General features: G+C 43.8%; 1 protein-coding gene across 13 annotated transcripts in view; it reads left to right on the forward strand.

Moving 5' to 3' along the window:
- AGAP1 (ArfGAP with GTPase domain, ankyrin repeat and PH domain 1) overlaps positions 1-26,200 on the forward strand; it is a 634,886-nt gene that overhangs the window by 411,331 nt on the left and 197,355 nt on the right. For 9 of the 13 annotated variants that reach the window (XM_054477354.2, XM_054477355.2, XM_054477357.2 and 6 more), the window contains exon 11: positions 5,511-5,679. In XM_054477354.2, coding sequence (XP_054333329.1) covers positions 5,511-5,679 — 169 coding nt within the window. Of the gene's footprint in view, positions 1-5,510; positions 5,680-5,851; positions 13,221-24,426; positions 24,588-26,200 lie in introns of those variants that run through there. The other 4 variants (XR_010122905.1, XR_010122906.1, XR_010122903.1 and 1 more) reach the window with 2 other exon arrangements.

A 26,200-nucleotide genomic window follows, 5' to 3' on the forward strand; every position in this document is an offset into this window, starting at 1 on the left:
GCCACTATTTTCCATTATTTTTTCCATCATTTAACTATGTAAATTAAAAGCCTTAATACTTTTTTGAAGTATACGTAAATATGGAGTATGCTGATTACATTTTCTATCCTTGAAGAAAGTGGAGCTTAAGCACTGTCAGATTTTCAAAGCCTTATGCTTATTTCTGATCTGATGTTCAGATGCCAATCATATAGTGTATGCATTTCAGTTTAGCTTTAAGATCTTGTTAACTGCTTTTAGTACCCCTGTGAACACATCAGCAAACCATCTTTCACCAGACAGCCAAAGGTAACCTCCGGATGCGAGGCAGTGAGAATCAATATAGTAAGGGTATTTTTAGAGAATGTTGATGGATTGCTGTATTTTGAGCTTAACTTCAAGTGCCAAATGCCCCAGAGCTGACTAAGATGAACTCACCATTTACTGAGGACGGGAGAGGCCATCAGGCACATAGTGGGATCTGGGATTGCCAAGACAAGATGTACACACCTTTCCCTTTGTAGTTTTGGGGAGAATTCTTATATATTTTTTAGTAGCCTAATAAGGTATTTTGATGAGGACTTTGTACCACCCTCCTTGCTGGAGCCAAGTGTTACTCATTTGGTAACCTCCCGGTCCTGGAAACACATAACTGTGAAATTCTAGGACAATGTGATACAGCAGTGAATCAATTAATTCTCTGTATCAGGAGGGATCTGGTACACTGAGGTACTAATGACTCCACATCCTTCTCCAAAGGCAGCCCCACAGAAGGCGGGCGCCACGTTAAGCTGTGCTGCTGTCAGCAAGCTGAAAGCTGTGGGTCTCTGACATGGCTTTCAATTGCTAGCAGGTTTCTCTCATTGCACCTCATTTGCATCTGGGACATCAATTAGCATGTTTGTTGAGGCTAATTGAATGAAACTCAATCATAGCTCTTAATTGCTTGACTATGTGAAAAGAAATCACATTAATGCAGCTAATTAAGTGTACGGCAATAGATGCAACATAATTAGGAGCGAAATGTAAAAAACAAGGGATGGCAAAGGTGCCGGAGCAGGGTTGCAGGGGGACAGCAAGGCACAGTTACCGAGCAATTGGCGGGTTCGGAAACAGGTCCCTTTGCTCTGGCGCCTGCTTGGAAAAAATAAGCCGCATGATGATCATGGACAACTTGAGAAGGAAAATGCAAATAGGTTTGCAATTACTACTTTTTCAAGCTGTTGAGGGGCAGGAGATGGCACCTCTGGGGGGCCTGGCTCTTGAGTGGGCCCCAGGGACTTGTTAAGTGCTGTTTAAAAGTACTTGGCTTTGAATTACCCTCACGCCTTGTTAAAGGGTTTTTTCTCTTTTATCTTCGATCAGCATTTTCAACAAGGAACATGGAGAAGGGTAGTATCTGTAACATTTGCATATCAAAATCAAGCTTCCTGTCTTAATTTTACCCAGGTCCCTACCTCAGACCCGTGAAGGGTCTGCACAGCCCCTTGACTTCTACGGAGGACGTTGTTTAGTGGTTGTAGCTTTAATTCCTCAAGTACCAAGCTGGGGAGAGATGAAAAGGATCAGTTCTTTCAAAACCAGAAAGCTCAGTGTCGTTTCTCTTGGGAGGAACTAGAAGCCACAGATACATGTGTCTTTACCTCCCACCTGTGTGTGAAGCACTGAGTCGGAGGGCTTTTACTGAGTAGGAAATGCATTTTGTAAAGTTTTTAAAAATGTGCAGTGCCTTGAAATATAAGAATTGGCTACTTTAAATACCAATTTTATTTATTTATTTATTTTAGAGCTAGTTCTTCTGAGGTTGTAACGCCTAACTCAGGCAAGAAAACAGATCCCTTAGCCCATGCTGAGCTAAAGATAAATGGGTTCCCTTGCCGCTTTCGAATCTGGAGAGTAGACACTTGGTACATTTCTATAATAATTTTAAATAAAATATCCTGGTTATTGTATGTTAAAACATGTCTATTAAAAGAGCCCATGCTGAGGCTTAGTCACTATCTGATTAGCCTCATTTTAGAGCCCATAAGCAATAAATGCTCAATTACACTCCTGTTATTGTATTTTAATTTGTTAAGAATTGGCATTAAGGAAGAAAGTTATAGCAAGTTGATATTTTTAAAGGAGTAACTGTGCAAGAAGGAATTCATTATTTACAAGCATTAACTTTGGTTTGGAAAGTTGGGTTTGCATATTTTCAGTGGATATTAATGGAAGTAAACTAAAGATGCTTGAGAAAAACCTTTTTTAAGAAGTGACCAACACTAACCACTCTACGGTGTGCTTTTCCTTTCTTTTCTCTTCTCTTTTCTTTTTGAGACAGAGTTTCGCTCTTGTCGCTTAGGCTGGAGTGCAATGGCACGATCTCTGCTCACTGCAACCTGTCTCCCAGGTTCAAGCGATCTCCTGCCTTAGCCTCCCAAGTAGCTGGGATTACAAGCATGCGCCACCACACCTGGCTAATTTTGTATTTTTAGTAGAGCAGGCATTTCACCATGTTGGCTAGGCTGGTCTTGAACTCCTGACCTCAAGTGATCCACCCTCCTCGGCCTCCCAGAGTGCTGGGATTACAGGCGTGAGCCACCACGCCCAGCCTGATGTGCTTTTCATTTGTCATCCTCAATAGCGCAGTCCTGAGAATTCCTGTGCCTCTTCCAGCTCTAGCTTTCCTTCCATCTAGTTTAACAGAGTTAATTCAATAATAACTTTCTTTCTGTCTTTGGTCTACATCCTCTCAAAGCTGATTATGTTTTCTGGAGTCCAGCATCTCCAACTTCCAAGTGGAATCTCCTTTCGGGGGCTGGTGAAGTCAGATTTGTGGTTCCCAGCCCAGATACCACCCCCCTGTTACCCGAACCCACCATGACAGCTTTCCTCGAAGGGGACTGTGGCTGACTCCAGCCAGCCTGCCCTGAGAGTCAGGCCATCCTCCCTGAGCCACCCTGTAAAATGAAATGGCCAGTCACCAACCTTGGGTGGCCGGGCACCTCTGCTCCCGGCCTCTGGGCTGATGTGAGATGCACGCGTACCAGGGTTTTCTGCCTGGATGGCCTGTATGTCCTTTGTTGGGGAATGCCTGGCCTTGCCCCTGCCTCTGAATTTGCCCCACTGTAGCACAGTTTCTGATCCTTTCTCCAGTGGTCTTCAGCCCATTGTTCTTCCTCCTGGTTCTGACCTCGGTGTTTTGAGCTTTCTGTCTGCACCAAGACTTCCATCCTCAGGGGTCACCAGGGACCCTGAAGCATCTTGTCCCTCTGGGGCTGGTGTAGGGGAGCCTGCCGGGGTTCTGTATTTATCTGCCAGAGTGTCCCCCGCCAATGTGGCTGTGCCCTCATGTAAAGAGGTTCTCCTCCCACCCGTCCTGCCATTGAGAATTCCTGCACCCTTTTCCCTTGAGTCTGGTTTGACTCCATGTGGCACCCTGTAAGTCATGTTGGTTGCGGGAAGGTCTACGTTGTCACACCCCAGGCTCACCCATCTGACCATGGTTGGGCAGGGAGAAAACAGCTCTTCTCATCCTCTGCCCTGAGGACCCACGGTTTCATTCCTTTCCCCTAAACTGGAATTGGGTACTTTGTGGCTTTTGTTGTGCCGTTTCTTCTATCAGCAAACATCTGCTTGTTGACAAACCTGTGACTCCTTCACAAGTGTGGGTGTTGTCCTGCAATTAAAAGGTGGACTGCTTGCCTGTAATCCCAGCTACTCGGGAGACTGAGGCAGGAGAATCTCTTGAATCCGGAAGGCAGAGGTTGCAGTGAGCTGAGATCATGCCACTGCACTCCAGCCTGGGCAACAGAGTGAGACTCTTGTCTCAAAAAACAAAAAAAAAGGTGGACAGCCCGTTTGCTGGAAGCCACTGGAATCTTGCTTTGGCCTCTCTGCTACCCTACCCTGTGTCCCAGCAGCTCCCTCAATACACTTGGCCAAGTTTCCTTGTCCCTGAGACAGAGGCTTCCGACCCTTGCATAGTGATTCTAGAACTTGATCCAACTATCTCTCTGCATCGGGTAACTGCCATTGGGCAGTTAAAAGACAGCAGCCCACTTCCCCACCCTGCCTCGGTCCCTTGCATCCAGCATGTGAGTTTATTTGGCAGTTCTTCTAAAATTACGTTGGCTGAGCACGGTGGCTTATGCCTGTAACCCCAGTGCTTTGGGAGGCTGAGGTGGGAGGGTGACTTGAGACTAGGAGTTGGACACCAGCCTGGGCAACCTAGCAAGACCCCATCTCTAAAAAAATTAATAAATGAAATGGAATTATGGTCACCTGAACTTAATTACTTTTAACAAAGACAAATTTATTGGTTTTCAAATCTAAAGGGAATTCACCAAGATGCTGCCAAAGAAAGAGCATATTTATTCCCACTTCCTGCGTAGTCTTAAAACACTTGAAATGTTGTTTTTCCAAGAGTAATTTTCAAATACAATCATTTCTCTGTATTCATGGGGGATTGGCTCCAGGACCCCTCCAGAATACCAAGATCCTCAGATGCTCAAGTTCCTTATATAATATAGCATAGTATTTATATATAACCTGCACACATTCTCCCGTATACCTTAAATCATCCCTAGATTACTTATACCTCATGCAATGTAAATGCAATATTTTCTTATTTTTATTTTTTTAAATTGTTATATTGTTACAGAGGGCTGAGTGTATATTCTTTCTTAACGTGTGATATCGAGTAATATGTGTCCAGAATGCTTAAGATACTGTGTTTGCAGACAAGGAGTCTCATTACCAAAAATAATAATAATAATAATAATGAGATGATGATGATGATGCACTGGAGGATCAGTAACTCACTGGCCAGCAGGCCCATCCCCCGGCTCTCAGTTGCTTGTTCACCTGCCCCCTTCCCTGTCCATCAGCCAGTTTCCAGGTAGTGTTTGACTCCACAGTGAGTTAAGTGAGCTGCCAGAGAGCAGTCACTGTCCACCGAGGCTTCCCTGTAGTTCTCTCATCGCTGCTGGTCATTTGCTTCCAAGGCCTAGAAAGCCAGATACCCCTTGGACATCTTCCTGGTTCTTAGCAAAACAGTTGACCTTTTTACTTCCAGTTTTCACCTGATTTTTCACCAGAGAGCTTCAGTCTTATCTAGATTTTAATGATATTCCCATCTGAGACAGAAAGGTTATTACAAAATGGTTTCCTACTCCATGGAATTTTACTTGGAATTTATAGGAGGAGCCTAATGTACCCTCTGATAAGCAAGAGTTCAAAAAATCAGATTTTATGTGTAGACTTACTTCCTAATGCCCCTTGAAGGAGGCACCTGCTGTGTCTCTCCTTATATCTAGCTCCTGGATTAGTTCAGGACACAGAAGCAAAACTCTGATTTAAATATAATGATGATGTTACCAGTACTCTATAGATAAAAATCTCATGATTTTTAAAGTACTTTCCACAGTGGAAGGGTCATAGGGTTTTAACTCATGACGTCTGATAGACCCTTTTGTTCTAGGTTGTAAAAGGTCTTTTTTTTTTTTTTTTTTTTTTAATCTCTCTTGGATGTTTAACATTTTGAACAGGATTACATGCAGAATGTTCATGGTAAGGAGATTGACCTTCTGAGAACCACTGTGAAAGTCCCAGGGAAGAGGCCACCCCGAGCCACGTCGGCCTGCGCGCCCATCTCCAGCCCTAAAACCAATGGCCTATCCAAGGACATGAGCAGTTTACACATCTCACCCAATTCAGGTAAGCTTATAGCAAATGCACTAACAAATCAAGTTCAACAGCAACAGATGGTCCAGGCTTGAGGACAGTGTTGGACTCTTAGGTTAAGTGGAGACGGTAACTATCACGTTACAGATTAAGGTTTAGAAACCTTATTACTTTCTGTGGCTGATCATTTCCTTTAAACTTTCAGTTCCGCAAATGCCAGCGAGCAAATGGTGCTTTGAGTCACAGCTGCAAAAACCATGCGTCTAGGCCTTCCCAGGGCTGCATAGTGGAAAGTGAAGTTTAACATGTGAACTGGGTTTTTAAGGGCCTTCTGAAAAACGTGAATTAATGTTAAAGTGTCAAAGATTAACTCATTTCTGATAACTGTATATATGAAAGTGGAAAAACCATTCGGAGCAAGATTCAGAGGAAACCACTTAACCTATATAAAATGTAAATTTTGTGTTATTGTATTTTAATTATCTGCCGTTCTTTAATGCAACTTTAGTTCTCAGTATTCTCTTTTAAAGGAAATGTTTTTTTTTTCATTCAGGATCAGAGAAAGCTGTATTTTCTCAAATGTTGATGTGTTTAGAAATTCCTGGCCCCTGTGCCCAGTTGCCAGCCATCCAAAATGACATTGTTCATTTTATTTACGTTTTTGCGAATAATTGCCCTGTGTCATGAACCTTCCCGTGCCTGCTCATCAGAGATAAGGTGAAGATCCTCTTGAGCCCTCCCATACACACACATACAGTCAGGCTCCTTCAACATGGGGAAATCCCTTCAAGAATTTTGCATTTTTTCCAGTGGAAAGTCCAGAACTTTCTTCTCTCCCACCTACATCCAGTCTTAAAACAGATTTCTGGCTAGGCGCAGTGGCTCATGCCTGTAATCCCAGCACTTTGGGAGGCTGAGGCGGGTGGATCGCCTGAGGTCAGGAGTTCGAGACCAGCCTGGCCAACCTGGTGAAACCCTGTCTCTACTAAAAATACAAAAATTAGCCAGGCGTGGTGTCGGGTGCCTGTAATCTCAGCTACTTGGGAGGCTGAGGCAGAAGAATCGCTTGAACCTGGGAGGCGGAGGTTGCAGTGAACCGTGATTGCACCACTGCACTCCAGCCTGGGTGACAGCGAGACTCTATCTCAAAAAAAAAAAAACAGATTTCTCTCCTACGAGAGTTTCTGGTCTTTAATGCTGCACTTTCCTCTTCTGAAACATCAAGTGCTTTTAAAGAGGGATGGTACTGACCGCCTGGTTCTGAGGCATGAACGACACTGGTAGGTGAGAGCAAGATGGTACAGAGGAGTTCAAATTTGGGTCCACCATCCTGGGCTCCGCTGCGCAGTGTTAGGCAGTCACTGAGCTGGTTCTTTCCCACCACATTGGGGTGCTCTTGCCTGGCCTGCCTGTGTTGCAGGGGGGCAGTGTCAGAGGAGACAACATGAAAGTGCTGGGAAAGCTGGATACAAACACAAGCTGTTGTTTCTAATCAAAATTAAAACTGGCTTTATGCTAAAGGAGTCTTTAGTGCCTCCCAAAAAAGTGATAACAGTATTTTTACAGGGGCTTCTATGACCTGCCAACCTTTCTTCCAAGACATCCGTGAGATTTTTCTTATTAGAGCGGTGTGCTAACTATGGGATGGGAAGAGAGAAAAGAAGGGCACAAGAAAGAAAAAAACAATCCGTAGTGAGTAAAATGCTGAAGGCTTTATTGCATTAGTACATTACATAAACTCTTGCATTTATTCAAAAAATATCTATAGGCCGGGTGCGGTGGCTCACGCTTGTAACTCCAGCACTTTGGGAGGCCAAGGTGGGTGAATCACCTGAGGTCAGAAGTTCAAGACCAGCCTGTCCAACATGGTGAAACCCCATCTCTACTAAAAATACAAAAATTAGCTGGGTGTGGTGGTGCGTGCCTGTAATCCCAGCTACTCAGGAGGCTAAGGCAGGGGCATCGCTTAAACCCAGGAGGCGGAGGTTGCAGTGAGCCGAGATCACACCACTGCACTCCAGCCTGCGCGACAGAGTGAGACTCTGTCTCAAAAAAAAAAAAAAAAATGTATCAAGCACCTATTTTGTGCCAGAAATTGTGCGCACTGTAGATATGGAGTCCCTAACCTCTAGAATTCTTCCATTTCCACCTCCCCTTCTGACCCATCACATCTAGTCATCTAGTTATTTAAGTCAACAAGCATTTATTGAGTTTCATTTTTATAATTTTAAATTGATAAAAATGTATTAAATAGAATTAATTTAACTTAAATAAAAATTTATTTATCTTTGTAACATGGTGTTTTGAATTATGTGTACATTGTGGAACGGCTAAATCATGCCATTCGTGGAGTTTCTAATGTGTGCCTGAGACACAGTTCCCGCCCTCAAGAATCTCCCCTGTTGTTGGGGAGAAAGACAAGTAGATGGAGGCCGCACGGAGCCACAGGCCCCAGGAGGGCTGTGTAAAGGGCAGGGCTTGGAGACCCAGTGATGCTGCGGTCGGCTCCCCAGGAGGTGGGCCAGGCTTCAAGGAATAGGGGATACCTGCTGAGTTTGAATAAAGGATAGGAATTTGCGAGGCACACAGATATGAAGGAGGGGCACCAATTCTGTGAAGAAGTGTTCACTGTGTAAAAGTAGGATTTTGAACTTCCTAATCTTGAGACTTAGTTCCTTGGAGCCAAATACCACTTTTGTCCTAAGGGAAACACTAATGTGTGATTATAAGTAGATAATACAAAGGCCCTATAAACCGTACCATATTTGATGGTGTTGGCTGTTGCATGGGCCTTTCTCTTTGAGGGAGTGAGTTGTGTGTCCTTGGAAGGCATTTCCCATTGCCCAGTTTCATTCTCTTTAAGAGCCCCTGTTGGGCAAATGGGAGGGTTGCGACGAGATTGAAATTCCTTTTCCATGGTCACAGCCCTCAGTGTGTAACAGGACATCTCCGCAACCCTCAAACAGGTTAATCCCACACAGGTGCCTGGCTGACTTTCCCTCTTCTCTGGATTCCAACTAGGGATAGAGAAGTGGGGGTATGACCTTAGCACAAAGGCGTTGCCACTTTGGGAAGAAGAAAATGCCTCGTGGCCACAGCAGTGCTAAGGGAAGTGGCACGCTGACCAAGCATGCGGGTGCAGTCATCAGCTGGTGTGCAGCAGGAGGGCACAGATCCTCAGATGGCAGCTCCCTGTTGATTGCTCAGCTTCATTCTTGGGTTCTAAGAATAAGCCATGGGCGGAGGCACTTCTGTAAGAGGAAGCAGCTTCATTAAAATCTTGGGAAATTTTAATTTGCATTCACCTCCTCTAAACGTGAACATGAATCTGTAAAGTGATACATTCTTTCTTGCTTAAGGAATTAAAGCGTTTGGGGATTTGAGTTTTTATACTCTTTGAAAATTGAGTTTCTTGTGTCTAAAATCATCATTCACAAAATGTCCTCTCACCTGAGGAATTCCAACACAGCAAATTCAATCTGAAATAGATTGAGGCTACATTTCAGAGACGGACTTCCAGCTAAAAATTGGTATTAGAGAGCTGTTTTTGCCAAAAAATTGAATACTTAACCTTATTCTTCACTCCTGACTCATTTGTTTTGTCTCAGTTCTGGGTGAACTGGAGGGTTTTCTTTCTTTGTATTTTCATTTTTGTATTCATTTTCTTAATGTGATTGAATTAGATCAACATTTTATGCCTTCTCTTCTCATAACTTGCATTCACAGAGACCTGATATATGTATGAGCCTAAATCTTTGTGGATAACACTTATTATTGCTTTGGAATAACTGTCCATATATGGAATGATTCATTCGGTTGGTATAACCATTTACAGGGTTCTTGATACACATTTCCAAATTAACTTCTAAAAGTTTTTACATGAAAACTCTTCCCATCCATAGCCATCACCCGTTTCACCTCACACACTTGCTAATGCTACTAATATTATTGTTAGAATTTATGCTAATCTGATGAGCCATAAAAATACCTCATGTTTTGTTTATTTGGATTTCTTCAATCGGTAATGAAGTTGAACAGCTCACATGTATTAGCTGTATGTATTTCTTAACGTTGTAATTAATTGTTTAGGTATATCTTTTGCCCATTTTTGCACTAGGTTCTTGTCTTTTTCTTGTTGATATCTAAGAACTCTTTGTATATTTAGGGTATGAATATATTTTGCAGGTATTTCCCCAGTTTATTATTTGCCTTTTAAATTTTATGCTCTTCTTTACATGAAAAGGTTTTCCCTCTTTTTTATTTATAATCAGATTATCTTTTACTGTTGTGATTTCTACTTTAAGCTATTTAGAAAGCCTTTCATAATCTTGAAACCAGATCAGAGTTTATATATGTATACTTCTAAGTTTTAATTTTATTGTTTTTTTCCCTTAAAAAATACATGTATGTGTTTATGTGTGTGAATATATGTATATGCATATATATCTGTATGTATGTGTGTGTATACATGTATATGCATGTATTTAGCCCCTAATCCACCTTTAATTTGTTTGTGTCTATTGTGTGTGACAGAAATCTAATTGAATTTTTTATTCAAATAAATAATCAACTGTCCTTTTTCTCTTTGTTGAATTTTTTTTCTTTCCCTATTAATTCCATATGTTGCCTTTGTTGTAGAACTCAATCACTTCATCAAATGGGCTGTGTTTCTGGCCTCTCAGATGTGTTCCGAGACCTGGTATCCCTGCATTGTCTTACCTTATGTAGATTTACCACAGTGTCTTAGATGTATGACTCCATTTGTATCTGGTAGTGTAACACAGTTGAATATTTCTCTTTTATCTTCCAGTTTTTCTTGGCTACTGCTACCTGCTTATTTTTCTCAAATGAACTAAAGAGTAACTTGAAACCTTCTCCTCCTTGATCAAAATAATCCCCTCATTGGTGCACATGACATCAGGACCTCCTGAGGCTGATACGGGCATGTAAATAAAATAATGAAAATAATTCTATCATGGCTTTTAACTGGCATTGCTTTTAAGCTATGAATTGTGGAGGAAGTGGCATCTTACTGTGTTGAGTTCCTTATCGTGGAACACTATTCTTTCCTAATTTATTCAGATTTGTATTATAGCCTCCAGCAAAGTTCAGCATTTTTTTTTTTTCATTTAGATGCTGGACATGTCTTGTTAATCTATTCTGTTTATAATTTTTGGTGTATTGTGAAGCTAATCTTTTTTAGAGGGGTGGGTCTGTTATGTCATCTAATTGGTAAGAAATAAGAACACTCCTAATTTTTGTATTTTCTATATTCAGCCATCTTGCTGAACTCTTGTTAGTTGGAATAGCTATTGGATGTTTCTGTTGATTCTCTAGCACACAGTCATAATGCATTCCATATTTCAAATACTGTAATGCCTAACTGTATGCCACCAGTTTACTGATACAGAGACTGGATTGTGTTGCCTCCTGTGCCATTCATCTCCATCGTTATTGAGTCTGCTGTATGCCCACCCTTGATTAATGCTCTGGATATTGGGGTGGGGGGAGGACAAGACGTGTCTCCAAGAGCCTTACACTCAAGTGGGGGTGGAGGAGTCCAAAGATAAACACACAAGTAAGATCGTTGTAAGGAGTGATAAGTGCTGAAGGGACACATGGGGCAATTGAATAGAAAATACCTGGAGGGGCTCGGGGGTGGGGTATTCCTAGCATTTGGGAAGTGATTTGCCTGTATTGAAATAGTGACTACATTTCACACTTTAAAATGCTGGAAATGTGGTCATCTTCATGTCAGTTTTTGCCATGGGCTTTGGAGAGAGGAAGAAACACGCACTGTCAGAGCAGCTGCCTTGTGCACTGCTGATGACTAGGCTCAGACCACCCTCTGGGGGTCATGCATTGAGGAGAGCAGAGGAGCTGCAATGGTGATGGGGTGGCTCTGGGTTCCTTGTGGCGGTGGTGGAGTTCAGGAGTGGGCTGGGGCACAGCAGCAGGCTGTGCAACGAAAGCAAGGAGAGCTGGCCAGTGTTGTCCCTGCCACTGACACCCCCAAGAGAGCATGCATCGGAACAGGCAGCATGCCTAGGGAGAGCAGAACCTTTTGATGTGGATGCTGGTGCTCCAAAGAGGAACAGAGATCATTGTGAAACTCAAACATCCTCAGTCTCAGGAAGAGAAAGAAATGGAGAGGCAAGGCAGCCCTGACCGTAGGTGGTATGAAGTGCACCAGCCAGCTCACAGCCCCCCACATGGTAGGTCTAAATGAAACCCACCAGTCAGCATGGGCCATACACCTGCTCAGAGCCCACAACCAGCCTTCTGGTTGGCCAAGGCTGCAGAGAAAACCCCTTCATCTGCCTTATCAACCCACATGCTCTTATTCGTAGATAATGGACAATGAAGATGTTTGTGGGAACCAACAGTAAAATGTGAAGGATAACTGATCTTAGGAAAAAGAGTGACATTTTGGTGAAAGAGAATTTAAAAGGAAATTATAACTCCTATCAACAGAAGAATTTAATAGGTTAGTTATTAATGATACTCATAAAATGAGGCAAACAGAGAGCATGCGTTTGGCTGGGTGTGGTGGCTCATGCCTGTAATCCCAGCACTTTGAGAGGCTGAGGCAGGTAGATCACCTGAGCCCAAGAGTTCAAGACCAGTCTGGGCAACATGGTGAAACCCTGTCTTTACAAAAAATGCGAAAATTAGCTGGGCATAGTGGCGAGTGCCTGTGGTCCCAGGGGAGGCTGAGGTGGGAGGATAGCTTGAGCCCAAGAGGTCAAGGCTGCAGTGAGCCATGATCATGCCACTGTACTCCAGCCTGGGCAACAGAGTGAGGCCTGTGTCAAAAAAATAAAGAGTATGTGAAAATACTATAGGAGAAAGAGTTTTATAAATAAAGATTGCAAAAATAAAAAATTCAGTAGATAAATACGGTAAAGAACATGGCTAAAGACATGTTGGTAGTCAAAGATATAACAGAAGAATATATATGCTAGAAGCAAGGAAGGATATCTGAAGAGTCAAGTATCAAGTTGGATGGGAGAGGAGGCTCTGCAAAAACACAAATAAAATCTTAAAACACACCAAAAATAGGAGAACAACAAGGTTACCTACAAAAGAAGAGAAATCTGACTGTAGACTTCTCAAGAGCAACATGCATTCTTAAATATAATGGAAATATTCCCTCCTAAGGACAAATAATTCTGAACCTAGAAGCCTATGCAAAGACAACTACTAATCAAATGAAGACAGAAAAAAAGACATCTTTAGACGACATACAGGGCTATACAACATCTCCATCTTAAAGGGTTTTGAAAAAATTACTTAAGGGTCTACTCCAGAAAAAAAAGAAGCATCCAAAAGATATTCAGGCCTGGTTAAACCTTCCCTTCCTCATTCAAGGTCACTGGCTTCTCAAGATGTGCATGACCATTATCCACTTCCATTCTTTTGGCCTGGAACTTACATTGTCTTAAGTTGCCATTCTAATGAGGATCCACCAGAAGCCACATTTTGGAGAATCTTCCCAACTTGAATTTCAGTTGTAGGTCCAGAGAAGGAGGTAAAACGTCAAGGTATTTTCTGACGTGAATGTTTGGCCAGCCTAGTTTGGTGAAGCTGTATCCACATGTAACAACGCAGAGTTGTATTAGCTTCCACAGTTATTTTCGCATTTAATTAGAGAGCAGGAAAACATAATGTCCAAGAGCAAGGGTTTCAGAGTCCAAATCACTGAATAGAATCCCATTTCTCCTGTCTCAGACCCTTCTGAAGTTGTCTCACTAAACCCCAGCTTCCTTGTTTTTAAAATGGGGAAATGATGTCCACCTCTGTTCTGTGGAGAACACAAGGCATTCCTTTGAAAAGCTTGGCTGATGCTGACTTCACAGAATTACATCATTAATTCATCATAATGGTTATGCCAGAAGCAAGGAAGAGGGGAAAGAAATTATGTTCTTGAATTAATTTTTCAAATACAATAAAGCGTTGACATAGCCTTTGAGTAGACGTAATGGACGTAGGGCTTAGACTTCACAAACCCATGCTCCCCAACAGACAGCATCCCGCTATCATGGCAGCGAGGGGGCAGACAGAAGAAATGCTCTTCCGGACTTTCATGGATCTCCATGGAGCTATCTGCTCCAGTTCTGTGTCCTGTGGTCACTTTATTCTGTAACTCCTGGTTGTGACATTTTTGTTCTAGGATGACAGATACCTTCTTGTCTGTAAAGTGTGTCTTTGTTGGGTTTTTGCAACTATGGATATGTTTTTATCCTAACCAGATTGATGCTTAGACCTTTGTCAAAGGAAACCTTTCCCCTTCTCCTCCACATCCCCCCCGCTTCCCCACTTGAGGCCCCCAGCAGTTTCGAAATATTAAAGCCGTCAGGAGGGTTGAAGCTGATTTTCCAGGGGAGGTGGGGGAGGCGGGGACAGCAAATGTGTTTTGAGTATTGAACTGCCGTTGACATCTAAAGTCTCAACCATGCTGTTTTCTCCACACTTCAGCAATCAGGACATCCAGCAAACCCATAAAAAACCAAACTAATAGCATGAATATTCAGTGACCTAGAATACTAATTATTTTCATGAATATTAATGTGATCGGACTTGCTTTTTCCTCTCCTCTTTCTCTCTCGTCCTTTTTCTCCCTCTCTCCCTCTCTCTTTTTTTCCACTTAGCCGGCTCTAAAGATGGGTCATAATGAGAGCATTTAAGAGGGAGCGCTCTCCGCCGTGACAGGGACCGGGGTAATAAGGAGAGCTTGATTAACGTGGTGCACTTGGGGGAGAGATGAGAGGCTTCACGTGGGCCTGTTCGGGGGAGGCAATGAGGCACCGGCGGCTCTGTTGCTGCTCCCGGAGATTAATGAGGCCTAAGAGTGCATTAGGAACAGTGACAAAGGTTTGATCTAATGGGCTCAGTCATTTTTCCTTTGAGTGACAGACGCACAGAAGTAATTGGCTGTGCAGAATGGCAGCTCATTGGCGGTACTTAAGGATACATTATCCCCGTTGTGTGGCCCGCAGAGGCTGTTTATCAAAACTGCTCACACTGCAGACGCGGAGTCGCGAAGCTGCTGTTACAGTGGTAATAGCTATTAAAAAAAAATAACGCAACATCAAAACTAGACCCGTTGTTGTCTCATGGAAAGAAAGTTTTTCTTTGTTTAGTTTCAAACGGTCTAGAAAACATTATAATAACTCTGGAGTCCGGAGTCTGTTGTAGGCCCTGGATGAGCAGTGTCAGTCCACACCTGTCCCCTGCCAGCATGCGGTGTGGCCAAGGCTTGGTGGAACACAGATCCTTGCTTCCCACTCATGTCGACCGAGGTCACCCGGGAGTTTCCCACACATCGGATCTTGGTTACAACCTCTGATATATAAATTGGAAGCTTCTGCTAAGTACCCTTCTAGCACCTTGGTAGACCATTTGCAAACGGAAGCCTTACTGGTTGAGAATTATTTTTCTGAAATAAAACCTCAATATCAGTAGCATGCGATATCTGCTTTCATAAACCAGGTTTTGTTGGAATTGGTTTTAATGTCTATTTAACAATTTTTAGGGAAAATGTTAATGTTTTGTGAGGCTTCTCAGACGTCCGGAAGTTAGCTAAATCTGACATTAGAAGACACTAAAGTTCATCTTAGTTCTTTTTAAGAATTGCAGCATCTTCAGCTCTTATGAGTAATGCGTTCTCACTATTAGTTGTTTCTGTGTTTATACATTGCTCCCACTGAGGTTTAGGCAAATTCGTGTGATATTGTTTCCATCATTAAATTGTAAACTCTTTGAGGCATACACCGTTACTTCTCTTTCTTTGTTATCCTCTCTTAGTTTTGTGACCTAGCAATTATTTTTTCATTAAGTATATATTCCTGCATGTTACCCATCATGTGAAATGTAAGTGATGGATGTTAAGGAGATTAGTTGGTTTCCTGCAGATAATGTTCCCTGTAGTAGCCCTCTGTGGTCCTGAGCATTGGTGTGCAATTCAGAAGTAAGTATCGTACTTCCAATTTAAGGATAGCTTCAATTATTTGAACTCTAAGTGGAGTGTTCTTTTCTGAAAGAACCAACTAAAGCAACTTGATTCCTGATGATTTCAGCTGAGACATAATCAGGGGATGGCCAGGACCCTGAATTGGATGTGGTAACAGGTGTGCCTACAAGTAAATAAAAGGTGCTTCAAAAACTTTTTTTCTCTCAAAAATGTGTGTGGGCGGTGAGGAATAGTGTTTCAGCTGCTGAACTGATGCTTCCGAGACCAGTGAAGTGGTCTGCAGGGTCAGCTGTGGGAAAGAGGAGGTGCCCGGAAGAGCGTCTGTGAATTACCCGGGCCACCTTCACCAGGGAGCCAGCTGCCAGCCCCAGGGGCCAGGGAGATCCGAGGCCTTGGGAAAGGCTTCTGGTTCTTCCAGGCTAGAGTTGAGTCCGTGGCTTTCCTGCTTTCTGCAGTCCTTTCCCACACTGACAGAGGAGAGTTTTTTGAAGTAATCGTGACATTTTTCCATCTCGAAACCTTGCGGCCCATTGTTTTGAGTTACCACTCATATAGTGAGCGTTTGTCTTTCTGGAATATTTCTAGGGAGTGGTCAAACCCGGTAACATCCCAACCAGCAAACCTGTAAAACCCGCCTCATGTTATCAGACTTATGAGCCCGGGGTACTCCTTGGTGCTCTGTCTTCCCTGTGTCATTGCTGGATTCAGTTGTGAGATCATTTTGTAAGAACTGGAAGGCAGAGAAAGAATCAGTAGTGAATACTTCTCAGGGTAGAGCTGCGTGGCCACCTGCTCCTGGAAGGGGACTGTAAAATTCAGAGATGACCAGGGAACGCTCCCCTCAAAACAGTGTTGTCAAATGAAAATGAATTTTATGTTAAAAAAAAAACACACCTGTTGCATTTATCATATAAAGGAGAAAGAACATTGTAAAGATGGAACCGTTATTCATGGCAAAGGAAGACATCAGACAAAGAAAAATTCTTTTCTTCTCCGTTTTCATAATGCTTACACCCCTCATCCTCGCTGTTGCATCAGCTTGTCCATATAACCCATACCAGGAGATGGATTGTGGCCAAACAAGCCGTACGATGGCTCTCTCCATAAACACTGTCAGAATCTGGAGTAGCATGTGTTCCTTCAGCAGATAAAAATGGCAAAATGAGAATGGCACACATTGTTTTGCAAAGGTTGGAATAAAACTCCATGTTTTAGGAAGTGATGATGAACCAATTCTAGGATGTTGAATTCTGCATGTCCACGTTGATGTATTTAGTAATCATTACATTTGTCGTTGCAACTGGGTCTGGATTCTGTATATTCTTTTTTCTGTTATGTAGAACTGTGTGGCTGGAGAAAGCAACTTTATCTTTAGAATAAATACTTAACGCTTATTTCTAAATATAATTACTTAAATGAGAACTTAGCGTCTGACATGGTAAATATTTTGTCTTGAATTGTACCAACTGCCACATGATAGCCACTCCCAACATGGAGCAGTAACCCAGGGATGGGAGGGAAGGGATGACTCTGGTGCTCCAGCTCACTGTCACCTGCTCTCAGGCCATGTCCTTCATCCGCTGCGTGTGCGTGGTGCCCCAAGCGCAGGGTTGTTTTTTTTTTTTTTTTCTCTCCTTCCTTTCTTTTGTAAACTGTACCTCTGACAACATTGGCATCGCTCTGATCATCAGACCTTTGGGATGCTGGAAGATGGGGCGTGCCGTGGAGTTGTCCACAGCACCAAGCACTTCACTAGTTGATGGTGGGTGTTCAGTAAGTACTCACAGAGGGAATGAGTAAGCTCAAGCAAAGTGATGCCAACTACGGCACTAAAGCAAACAGGAGGCAGATGGCATGTGCAGTTCATACGTGAAGAGACACCATTACAAGGGAAACATGAGGAAAATATTCAGACATTTTAGATTTTAAAGACAAGATTAGCAACATCACCATTTTAAGCTTTTGCTAAAAAACTGTAGAGATAGGAAAACCCACTGTTGATGAGATTAATAACTGATATCTGCAGAGGTTTTACAGTTTACAGAGTGCTTTACATAATTTGATCATTACATTAACCACATGGGGCATACTGTTATCATTATCGCCATTTCTTCATTATTATTATTATCCACTTAGAAATTATGGACTAAATTGTTTTAAAGATGCCCAGGTTCCATCTTCTTTTAGTTACTGGTCATTAAGAAAATTAATTAACAACATATATCACGAATCAGAAAGATATATTATGCTGTTTGTTCCAGTAATAACGCTGCTGAGAATTTCTCCTAAGGAAAATTCAAAAGTAGAAGATGTCCTTTGCAGTGTTGTTTATAGTCAGAAATTGGAAACAAGCAAAACTATCCAGAAGTAGAAAAATGGTAATGTAAATTATCTACATTAAATCAATAATGTTACATATCTAAAATTATGAAGATTACATAACAACATGGGGAAAATGGTTAGGAAATCATATTAAAGAAGTATATAAAGTTATATCTTTATTGTGGCCATAACCAAGAACAATGTATGCATACATTCAGTAAAAAATTGATCTGTTAGACGAGATTTTGGTGGATTTAGTTTACATTATTTGTATATCTGTGCTTTTGCCAAGTTAATTTTAACAGTACAACAAAATAGGCCCCCATTATTTTTTCCTTGACATCGTAATTTAGAACAGGGAGAAAGCAGCATACAATGAGCTGTTTCTACATTGTAGGAAAGAGCCGTGAGCTGTGAAATTCCAGGATGTGGAATCCTAAGCCTGGCCACGTTGCTGTATTTAGTAGTAATTACATCTGTCTATACTTTGTCTTGATGAACATAACATGGAAAATCTCTAACTAAAAAAAAAGGTATCAAGAAACACCAGATTTGTGTCTCCCTAGTAGATGTGTTGAATTGTACTCTTTCACAAAACAAGTATCACAGGATGCAGAGTCCTGAATGCCTACATCTTACAAGATACTGAATGTGTCCTTGGAAAAAAATCCTCTCAGCCTGAAATTCCACTTGCCGAAAGCAAGGCAGATCTCCAATGCAAATACAGGAGCGAATGGGCCCCCTTCACAGGCCTTAAATCGTGTGTGTCTCACTTTTTATGGTAGTGTTGTGAATTATATTCTTTTGGGGTTTGTAATTAGAGGACAGAACAGATGGCGAAGGCCTAGTTTGAAGTGATGTGACCATTAGCGTCGCCTCCTTCATCCAGTTGTGATTCCAGGGAACCCGGTTTTCCCACACATGCACAGAACGGGTGTGGTGCAGCTGTAGGGTTTGCAAGGTGGCTGCTCACACTGAGTTTTTACAGCATTTGAAGCTGTCTATGAATGAGATTGGACCAAAGAAAGCCATCCCTGGATGTTTCTAAGGGTGAGGGCTCCATAGGGGCAGGGTGAATTCCTGTCAATCATATTCCTATAATTAGGATTTGTTAAAATAAAAAGTATACAATTCTGCAGTGGGAATAAACGTCTGTTTTACACTCAAGTGCTCATAGAATCCTTTTTGGCTTTTTCCCCACCCTCTTTCTATGTACATGAAAGTTCCTATCACCATCACCAAGAGTTGCTCCTCTTTTCAGGCTTACTTAACCAATAAGTCAAATGCCAGCTATTATTTTCCTAGTTAAATGCTTTGGTGCAGTTAAGTCCTATTTGTGAAGACAGACCAAAATTGGAAGGTGCAGGGAATGAACTTTTGTATTTTGTTATTGTTATTGTAAAGATTGGTTGATGAATCTTTATTTGAATGCTATGAAAAGCCATCATTTCAGAGTATATTTTTAAAAATCAGAACAGGCTATTTTTAATGTAATAAGCCAATAGCTTAAAAGAGGGATTCTGTCTTTGATGTCATTTGGTGGATGAAAACATGCTTGTTCAATAGAAAACCAGCATCTTTTTCATGCTCATTTGAGATCAGTTCAGGCAACATACTGATATTCATTCAGATATAAATGCCATATTCACTTTGAAATGCAAATTGTTTAAAGAAAAATAGCATATGGTGGAGGTAAGTACCTTTTCAAATCAACTCTTCCACTTTAGTGATATAAGTACAGCTAAAATTATTCTTTGGAAAGAATCTGGCGCTTTTGACACATGGAAGCGTGCACTAATCAAGGCAGCGCAGTAAGCACACACACATATCCATATCAAGGAAGTGGCGCAGCGAGGACATGGATTAGCATGGTAATGCAGTCGCCCCCTGCTAATCGGGGCGAGTCCCAGCTGATCCGAAGATGGGGTATTTGAGGAAACGCTCTTTCTGAGTTCAGAATGGGCCAGGTCGTCAGTCATGTATTTCATGGTAACACAAATAATATTTGGGGGACAATGCCGAAAAGGTCCTTTTATGACTGCCTTCCTATTGAAGCCGGCATTGTATACTGTTTGGGGCTGGGCCACTTTTTAAGGACTTACTGCTGGTACAACTGTTTCCTTGTACAACCCTGTTCTGTCTCTTACACTTCCTGACCTGACCTCAGCATTCACAAGCCATTCCAGTGACATTTTCTAGTTTTTTGGATAAGTGTTATTGGTACAACATACACATAAGACGCACAGAATCATAAGTCATAGCCACGTTTACAGGGGTTGCCGCTCACATCCAGAAGCAGCAGGTAGCCAGCCCTCATGGACCCCTTCCTGTCACGTGCACCCCCACCCCACCCCACCCCACTCACAAGGGTGACCACCATCTGATTTCTCACTCCGTAGATGGGTTTCGCCTGTCCTTGGACAGGATCCAACACTTGGCACTCTCGCGCTTTTCTCTGGCTCTGTGTTCTGTGTGTGATGTCGCCCCAGTTGTGGCCCATGTCAGTAGTTCATTGTTGTCATTGTGTAATGTTCCGTTGTGCCGTGATGTACCTACAGTGATGGACAGCAGCGTGGGGCTGTTAAGAGCAGTGCTGCTCTGAACGTTCTAGCACCTACTTTTTGGTGGCCATGTTTATGTGCATCTGTATAATTTAAATCTGAAAGATGTGAAAGGAGAAGAGAAATCTTAAAGGAGGAAAAAAAAAAGAAGTGGACTTGAAATGTTTTATGAAAGCTTTGCATCCGATAAGTTATTAAAAGAGCGGTGTAGGTTGTCTGGGACAACCCCGAGCTTAGGAAAGCCCCATGTTTAATAAGAGCACGTAAGCAAGCCTGTCCAAAGTTTGCCTTGGGAAGCGACATTTACTCTCCCAGACAGCAAACAGTTGTGCCCCTCGCTGGGAGTAGACACTACCCCTGTCGTACCAGTCTGTTCACTCTGTCGACATCCCTTGCAAGATACTACCTTAAGTCTAAGGTAGTGTCTTAAGTAGACTTAAGGTAGTATCTCCCCTTTCCATCTATTCTTTATCTAGATGGGCCTAATTCCAAAGTCTAAAAGCTGCAGTGTCCCCTGGAGACTCTCCTGTACCTTCCAGCAGGGGTGGGCTCCCTGACCCTCATACTTTCTGGCTGCTCTTGTGTTACTCTGCCGTGCGTTTGGGCCACACGTGGATCTGCTGTGTACCTTCTACTAGACTAGATTGTAGGTTCCCTAAGACAGGGACTCCTTCCTTCATTGTGCCCAATGCAGTAGGGGCTCAGTTCCATGCGGCCGCTTGGCCCGCTAGAAGGTCAGTGTTAGAATAGGCGGCAGCTTCTGCATACCGGGTCCCATCTTCCCCTACCCACGAGTTAGCAGGTTAGCCTGCCCTAGGTTCCTGGGTGAGGAGACTCCTGGATCAAGATGAATGACAGTCTCCTGGAGCAATTGCAGTAGTGAGAGTATCAGCATTGTCATGCAATGGCTTCCCAAGCCTCAGTTCCCACAGGGTGACACCAGCACACACAGTGACTCACGTTGTAAGAGGAACCCCGAGCTTAGGAAACCCCACGTGTTTAATAAGAGCACGTAAGCAAACCTGTCCAAAGTTTGCCGTGGAAAGCGACATTTACTGTCCCAGACAGCAAACAGATGTGCCCCCCTCTTAAAGTAGACATCACCCCTGTTGTACCAGTCTGTTTACTCTGTCGACATCCCTTGCAAAATAACACAGCAGAGCACCTGCCCGTGTCCACATCCAGAAGAAGAGAAGAAACTGAGGCCCACGGAGAGCTGGCTGCCAGCAGCAGTGAGGTGGGATGTGCTGGTGGCGGCAGGGAGAGTAGATGGAAGGGAAGGGAAGAGTGAAGAGTACTTACCCCCAAAGAGGCCACGTCCTTGTACTTATCCCCGAGTACAAGTGTCCCCTCGGCTTCCGGGGTAGAAGCTTCCTTTTAAGACCCTTGTATTTGCGTGTGACTTGAGGTTGGTGAATTAGGACCACTTGTTAGACTTAACCTCGTCTGCTCCAGGAAGGAGGACATTCTAATCTGGCTTTTACAATCTCTTCCTTCTAGGGAAATACAGACGTGCCTGCAAAGAACATTTCCAACGATGGTGTGCAGAGTTCTCCCACATCTAAACGACCCCAGCTTCATATCTTATTCCTTAGACACGGGAATGAAATTCTGTAGCAAGACAGCTGTGTGTTGAGGTGGTCCCTGATGGAGACGGAATCAAGAGGCTCTCTTTCCTGGGCATTATTGGGGCTGAGGTTTGGGGCGTGGCTTCCTGCAGACCCCATGCACCTTGCAATCCTCCTGGCATTTCTGAATGTAGCTCTAGTTCTAGCAGCCTTCCTGAACTAGTAACTTTAATGCCTGGGTAGCAAGCACTCGGGCGTTTCCTTGAAGTCACCCTCTTAGCTATTAGGTCTAGGTGTGAAAATGTGATTTCGCTAATCAACACAGTAGCAGCAGAGCTTGGTGTCTTTGTTGACTGTTGGTGGCCACGTGGGTTTAGGTCCCCTGCCCTTCAGCCTGGTTGCTGGGTATGAGGCCTCCACCTCGGCAGGACTGCTTCGGGCTGACCTGGACTGTGTTTAGAACAGTGTTTGGTGCACTTGTATCCTAGCTGGTCTTGATGTCAGGATCCTTACCCCTCAAGCAATCAAAAAAGTCATCCAGCTTCTTTCACAAGTGAGGACTTCAGACCTTCAGCCTTAATTTATAACTCATTAACGTGAAATGAATTCCAGTGAGTGAAAACAGTAGCCCTCGAGTACTTCGAGTGAGAATACAGTGATTTTAAACAGAGGCTTTTTTTTATGCTTAAAGGTATAAACTCCTGTGTGGTAACACAGGGCAGGTATTGCTTGATGCTTACATAACAAAACTGGATGCCAGGACAGCATTAGTAGGTCAATCAGTTAATGACATTCATTCAAGAACAGAAATGAGATTACGTATTAGACTCGGTATGCGTATCTGTGTGAAAATAAGCATGAGAAAGTATAACACTATAATTGGATTTGGAATGTGCACGATTATTAGAAAGATACACTCCACATTTGGGGGTGGTTCGTTTCATTGACGGGTGGATTTACTGAAAGTAAGTGGAAATGCCTCAAAGTGTGGCCACTGGCCCGAGACCACTGACACGTGGCACAAGATGCTCCATGGGCCTGTTAACCCAGCATGGCAGCTTCCATAGTGTCGTGGCTCAGGCCGTGGACCACTGGTTTGCCCAGAGTTTAAGCAGATGTCTTCATGCATTTACCTTGAAAGGCAGGTACTGTGTTTGGATCCCAGAAACAATATTTCTGACCCTGTATAATTTTTTTTAGTTAAATACGTTTCCGCGTTATCACAGAAAATGCTTTTATTTCCTTTTGTTGGTTTTTCTGAAAGAAAATTTAACTGATCTCAAATATAGTGAATGGGTATATTTTGAAACAGAGATTTACTCCCGTAAGAGAAAATCGGAAATGTTTTGCTTATGGAATGAGTCTCCTCCTCCGCATATTTTTGGAAGGTCTTGACCAGAGGTCAAGAGTGAGGTGGGTTGAGTGCAGTGAGGTGGGGGGAGGCAGGTGTGAGCCTGGGCAACCCCAGAACCCACTCAGATCCTTCAGACAGATCCAGAGAGAGAGAGACTGTCAGCTCTTTGTTCATAAACACAGGCCTACAGTTCCCAGATGCTTTCATTTTCTAAGTGATGCCAGAAACCGCCAATTTTTAAATGAAATCTCCCAATTTAATTCTACTTTGAAAAAAATGATCCACTAAGTAAAAATGTCTTTATGAGCTCAGCCTGGATGTCAGGCGATAGTTTGTGGATCTGATTGAAAGTTTCACCTTTATCACTGTTTGTCCATGTATACACCTTGATGTGGCCCAAATTCAGTCATGCTGTTTCAGTTTAGTCCCGCAGTGGGAAGTGGGTGTGGTTGGGGCTGGGGCGCCTTCACGAGCTATAGGGCCCTAAGAGTCCGCCGTCAGAAGGATTGTGCATAGCTGGTCTGGTGTCTTCCATCTGGACGCCAGGAGCGTGTGGTCTTGCCAGGAGGTTCGTCACCCCAGAGGTTCCAGGTTGGTTCCTTGGGGACTCTCTCAGGAGGCAGAAGGTGGGCTCTGAGCCACATCTCCAGAGCTGCTACACCAGCATCTCAGTGGATTGGACTTGTCCTTGTATTTTGCTGGACAGACAGAAGTTTGAAAACCAGTGCATTCACAGCAGAGTCCTGTTGTTTCTCAGTGTGTAGGCTTGAAGGAATCTCTCCCTTCCTTTTTTGGCAGTGTGACGTTTGGCCTTGAGATGAAGAACTCATAAACCTAAGATGAGTTCTTGATCAGCTACCTCCATTGGAACATTTTGTGGTCCCTTGTCTGGGGTTGAGATTGACTTGGCTCTCCTTACTGTGTGTTGATACTTACTTCTGGAGCTTTATTGCAAGTAGTCAGTGATGGATGCACTGAAATACTTTCCTCTGCCTTTTAAAGGAAATTGTTCTGGAAGGTTTCTAGGCCTGGTTGTCATCGGAGAACCACTCTCCAGGGAGAAGGAGCAAGAGAAGCGGTGCTCTATTGAGTGCCATGTTGTCATCATCGACCCAAAGATGGAGAGACAGACGGACACAGTGAAATTCCTTTTTGTTTTTCAGGTATTTGGACCTTGTGTGCCTAAAACTAGTATAAAATGAGGTCTGTGGACAGATGGCATGCTTAATAATGACTTGATAGGGGTCTGATTGGGTATTGCAGTGGGGAAGGAATTACCTCCTTGTCATCTTACCCACACAGAAGGTGTCCTTGCAGGTAGAGCAGGCCCAGAAGTGCCTGGCACAGCAGTCAGGGTCCCAGCAAGGGAGGTGCCCCCCACCCCGCACCCCCAGCTGCTTGCAGGCATCTTGTCATTGTCTTTTTCCACCTTTGGGGAGTCCTTTCGCCCACCATAACAGCGTCAGCAGTGTCTGGAAGCCTTTTGTCTGCTCAGAATTCACGTGATGAAAGCAGAACCAGGCCAGGGAAGCCCCGGCAGCCACTCTTGGTAGGCGCCTCCTCCCCAAACTCACCTTCGATGGGTGGATGTGTGGGATTGAGGGAGAGAAGGGGAAGAGAAGCACGCAGGACAGTGCAGGCACCAGGGCTGGCAGAAATGCACCAGGACAACCCATGGGCCCCAAGGGCCAAGGAGAGAGGGGGTCACCCAGCAAGACAACTGCTCGGGGAACGAGCCCTGGAGTCAGCACCCACCCTCACCCTCCTTTCTCCTTTAGATTTCTGCCGTGCTCACCATTGGTTGAGCCCAGTGAGAAGCTAGAAGGTGCTGGAGCCAACAGGTGCAGCCCATATGGGTGCCTTCCCAGGAGGAGAGCAGGGCAGAGAAGGGATGTGAAGGGATGTGGCAGGAACATGGTGGGCACGGGCTCCAGGAGGGGATCCCGAGATGGGAATATCTCCTCTGCTCCTCGGGGATGCTGCCTTCTGTGGGATCTGAATGCCCTATTGTAATAGGGGTCCGGCTAAGGCACACAGTATGCAGAGGACAGCCACAGGGTGACTTCGATGGTGGCACGTGGCAAATACAGGGAAGAGCGTGAGTGCTCCCCTTAGTGCCATGTTGCCAGCCCTGGGCTGCTCCTCCATATCTCTAAGATGCCACATGCCTGGCCCACCTTCCCCGGCTGCTGCGAGGCCTGGTGCAAGAGCAAGCGTGGGAGCACCACATGGCACTGTCATTCAAGATGTGGGCTCCAAATGACGCTGTGTGTTTCTAGGACGTTAGGGCACGCCCATGCCCTGAGATAGAGCTCTCAGAACATCAGGGCTTGGGGGCATGAGAAACTGCCTCAAGACCCTACATGTAAGCAGGGGAGCCCAGACCCGAGGCTTCCGAGCCACTGCTCTGTGCTCCTCCCACCTGAGCCCCTTGGATGCCAGTGGTCTGCCGTGGTGGAGTTTTGGTTGTGATTTTTTGTTTTATGGTAGTGACTTTCTGGCTGGAGTGGTTTTTTTAATTAATGTGCACACAGATCGCCTGGGATCTTACTAAGAGGCAGGTGGCAGGTGGGGCCCGGGATTCTGCATTTCTCGCATGCCTCTTGGCAATGCTGCTTCTGTAGGTCCGAAGACCACAGCCTCTGTGACTTTCCGATCCTTCCCTCCCTGAGGCATCACTGTGGGCTTTTTTCTGGAATCAAGCAGACCTGCCTATGAATAATTTCCCTTATGACGTTCAGAATGTACTCAGTTCAGACAACAGCATAAAATAGGT

Source organism: Pongo pygmaeus, chromosome 11 (assembly GCF_028885625.2).
Source record: "Pongo pygmaeus isolate AG05252 chromosome 11, NHGRI_mPonPyg2-v2.0_pri, whole genome shotgun sequence".
Classification (NCBI taxonomy): domain Eukaryota; kingdom Metazoa; phylum Chordata; class Mammalia; order Primates; family Hominidae; genus Pongo; species Pongo pygmaeus.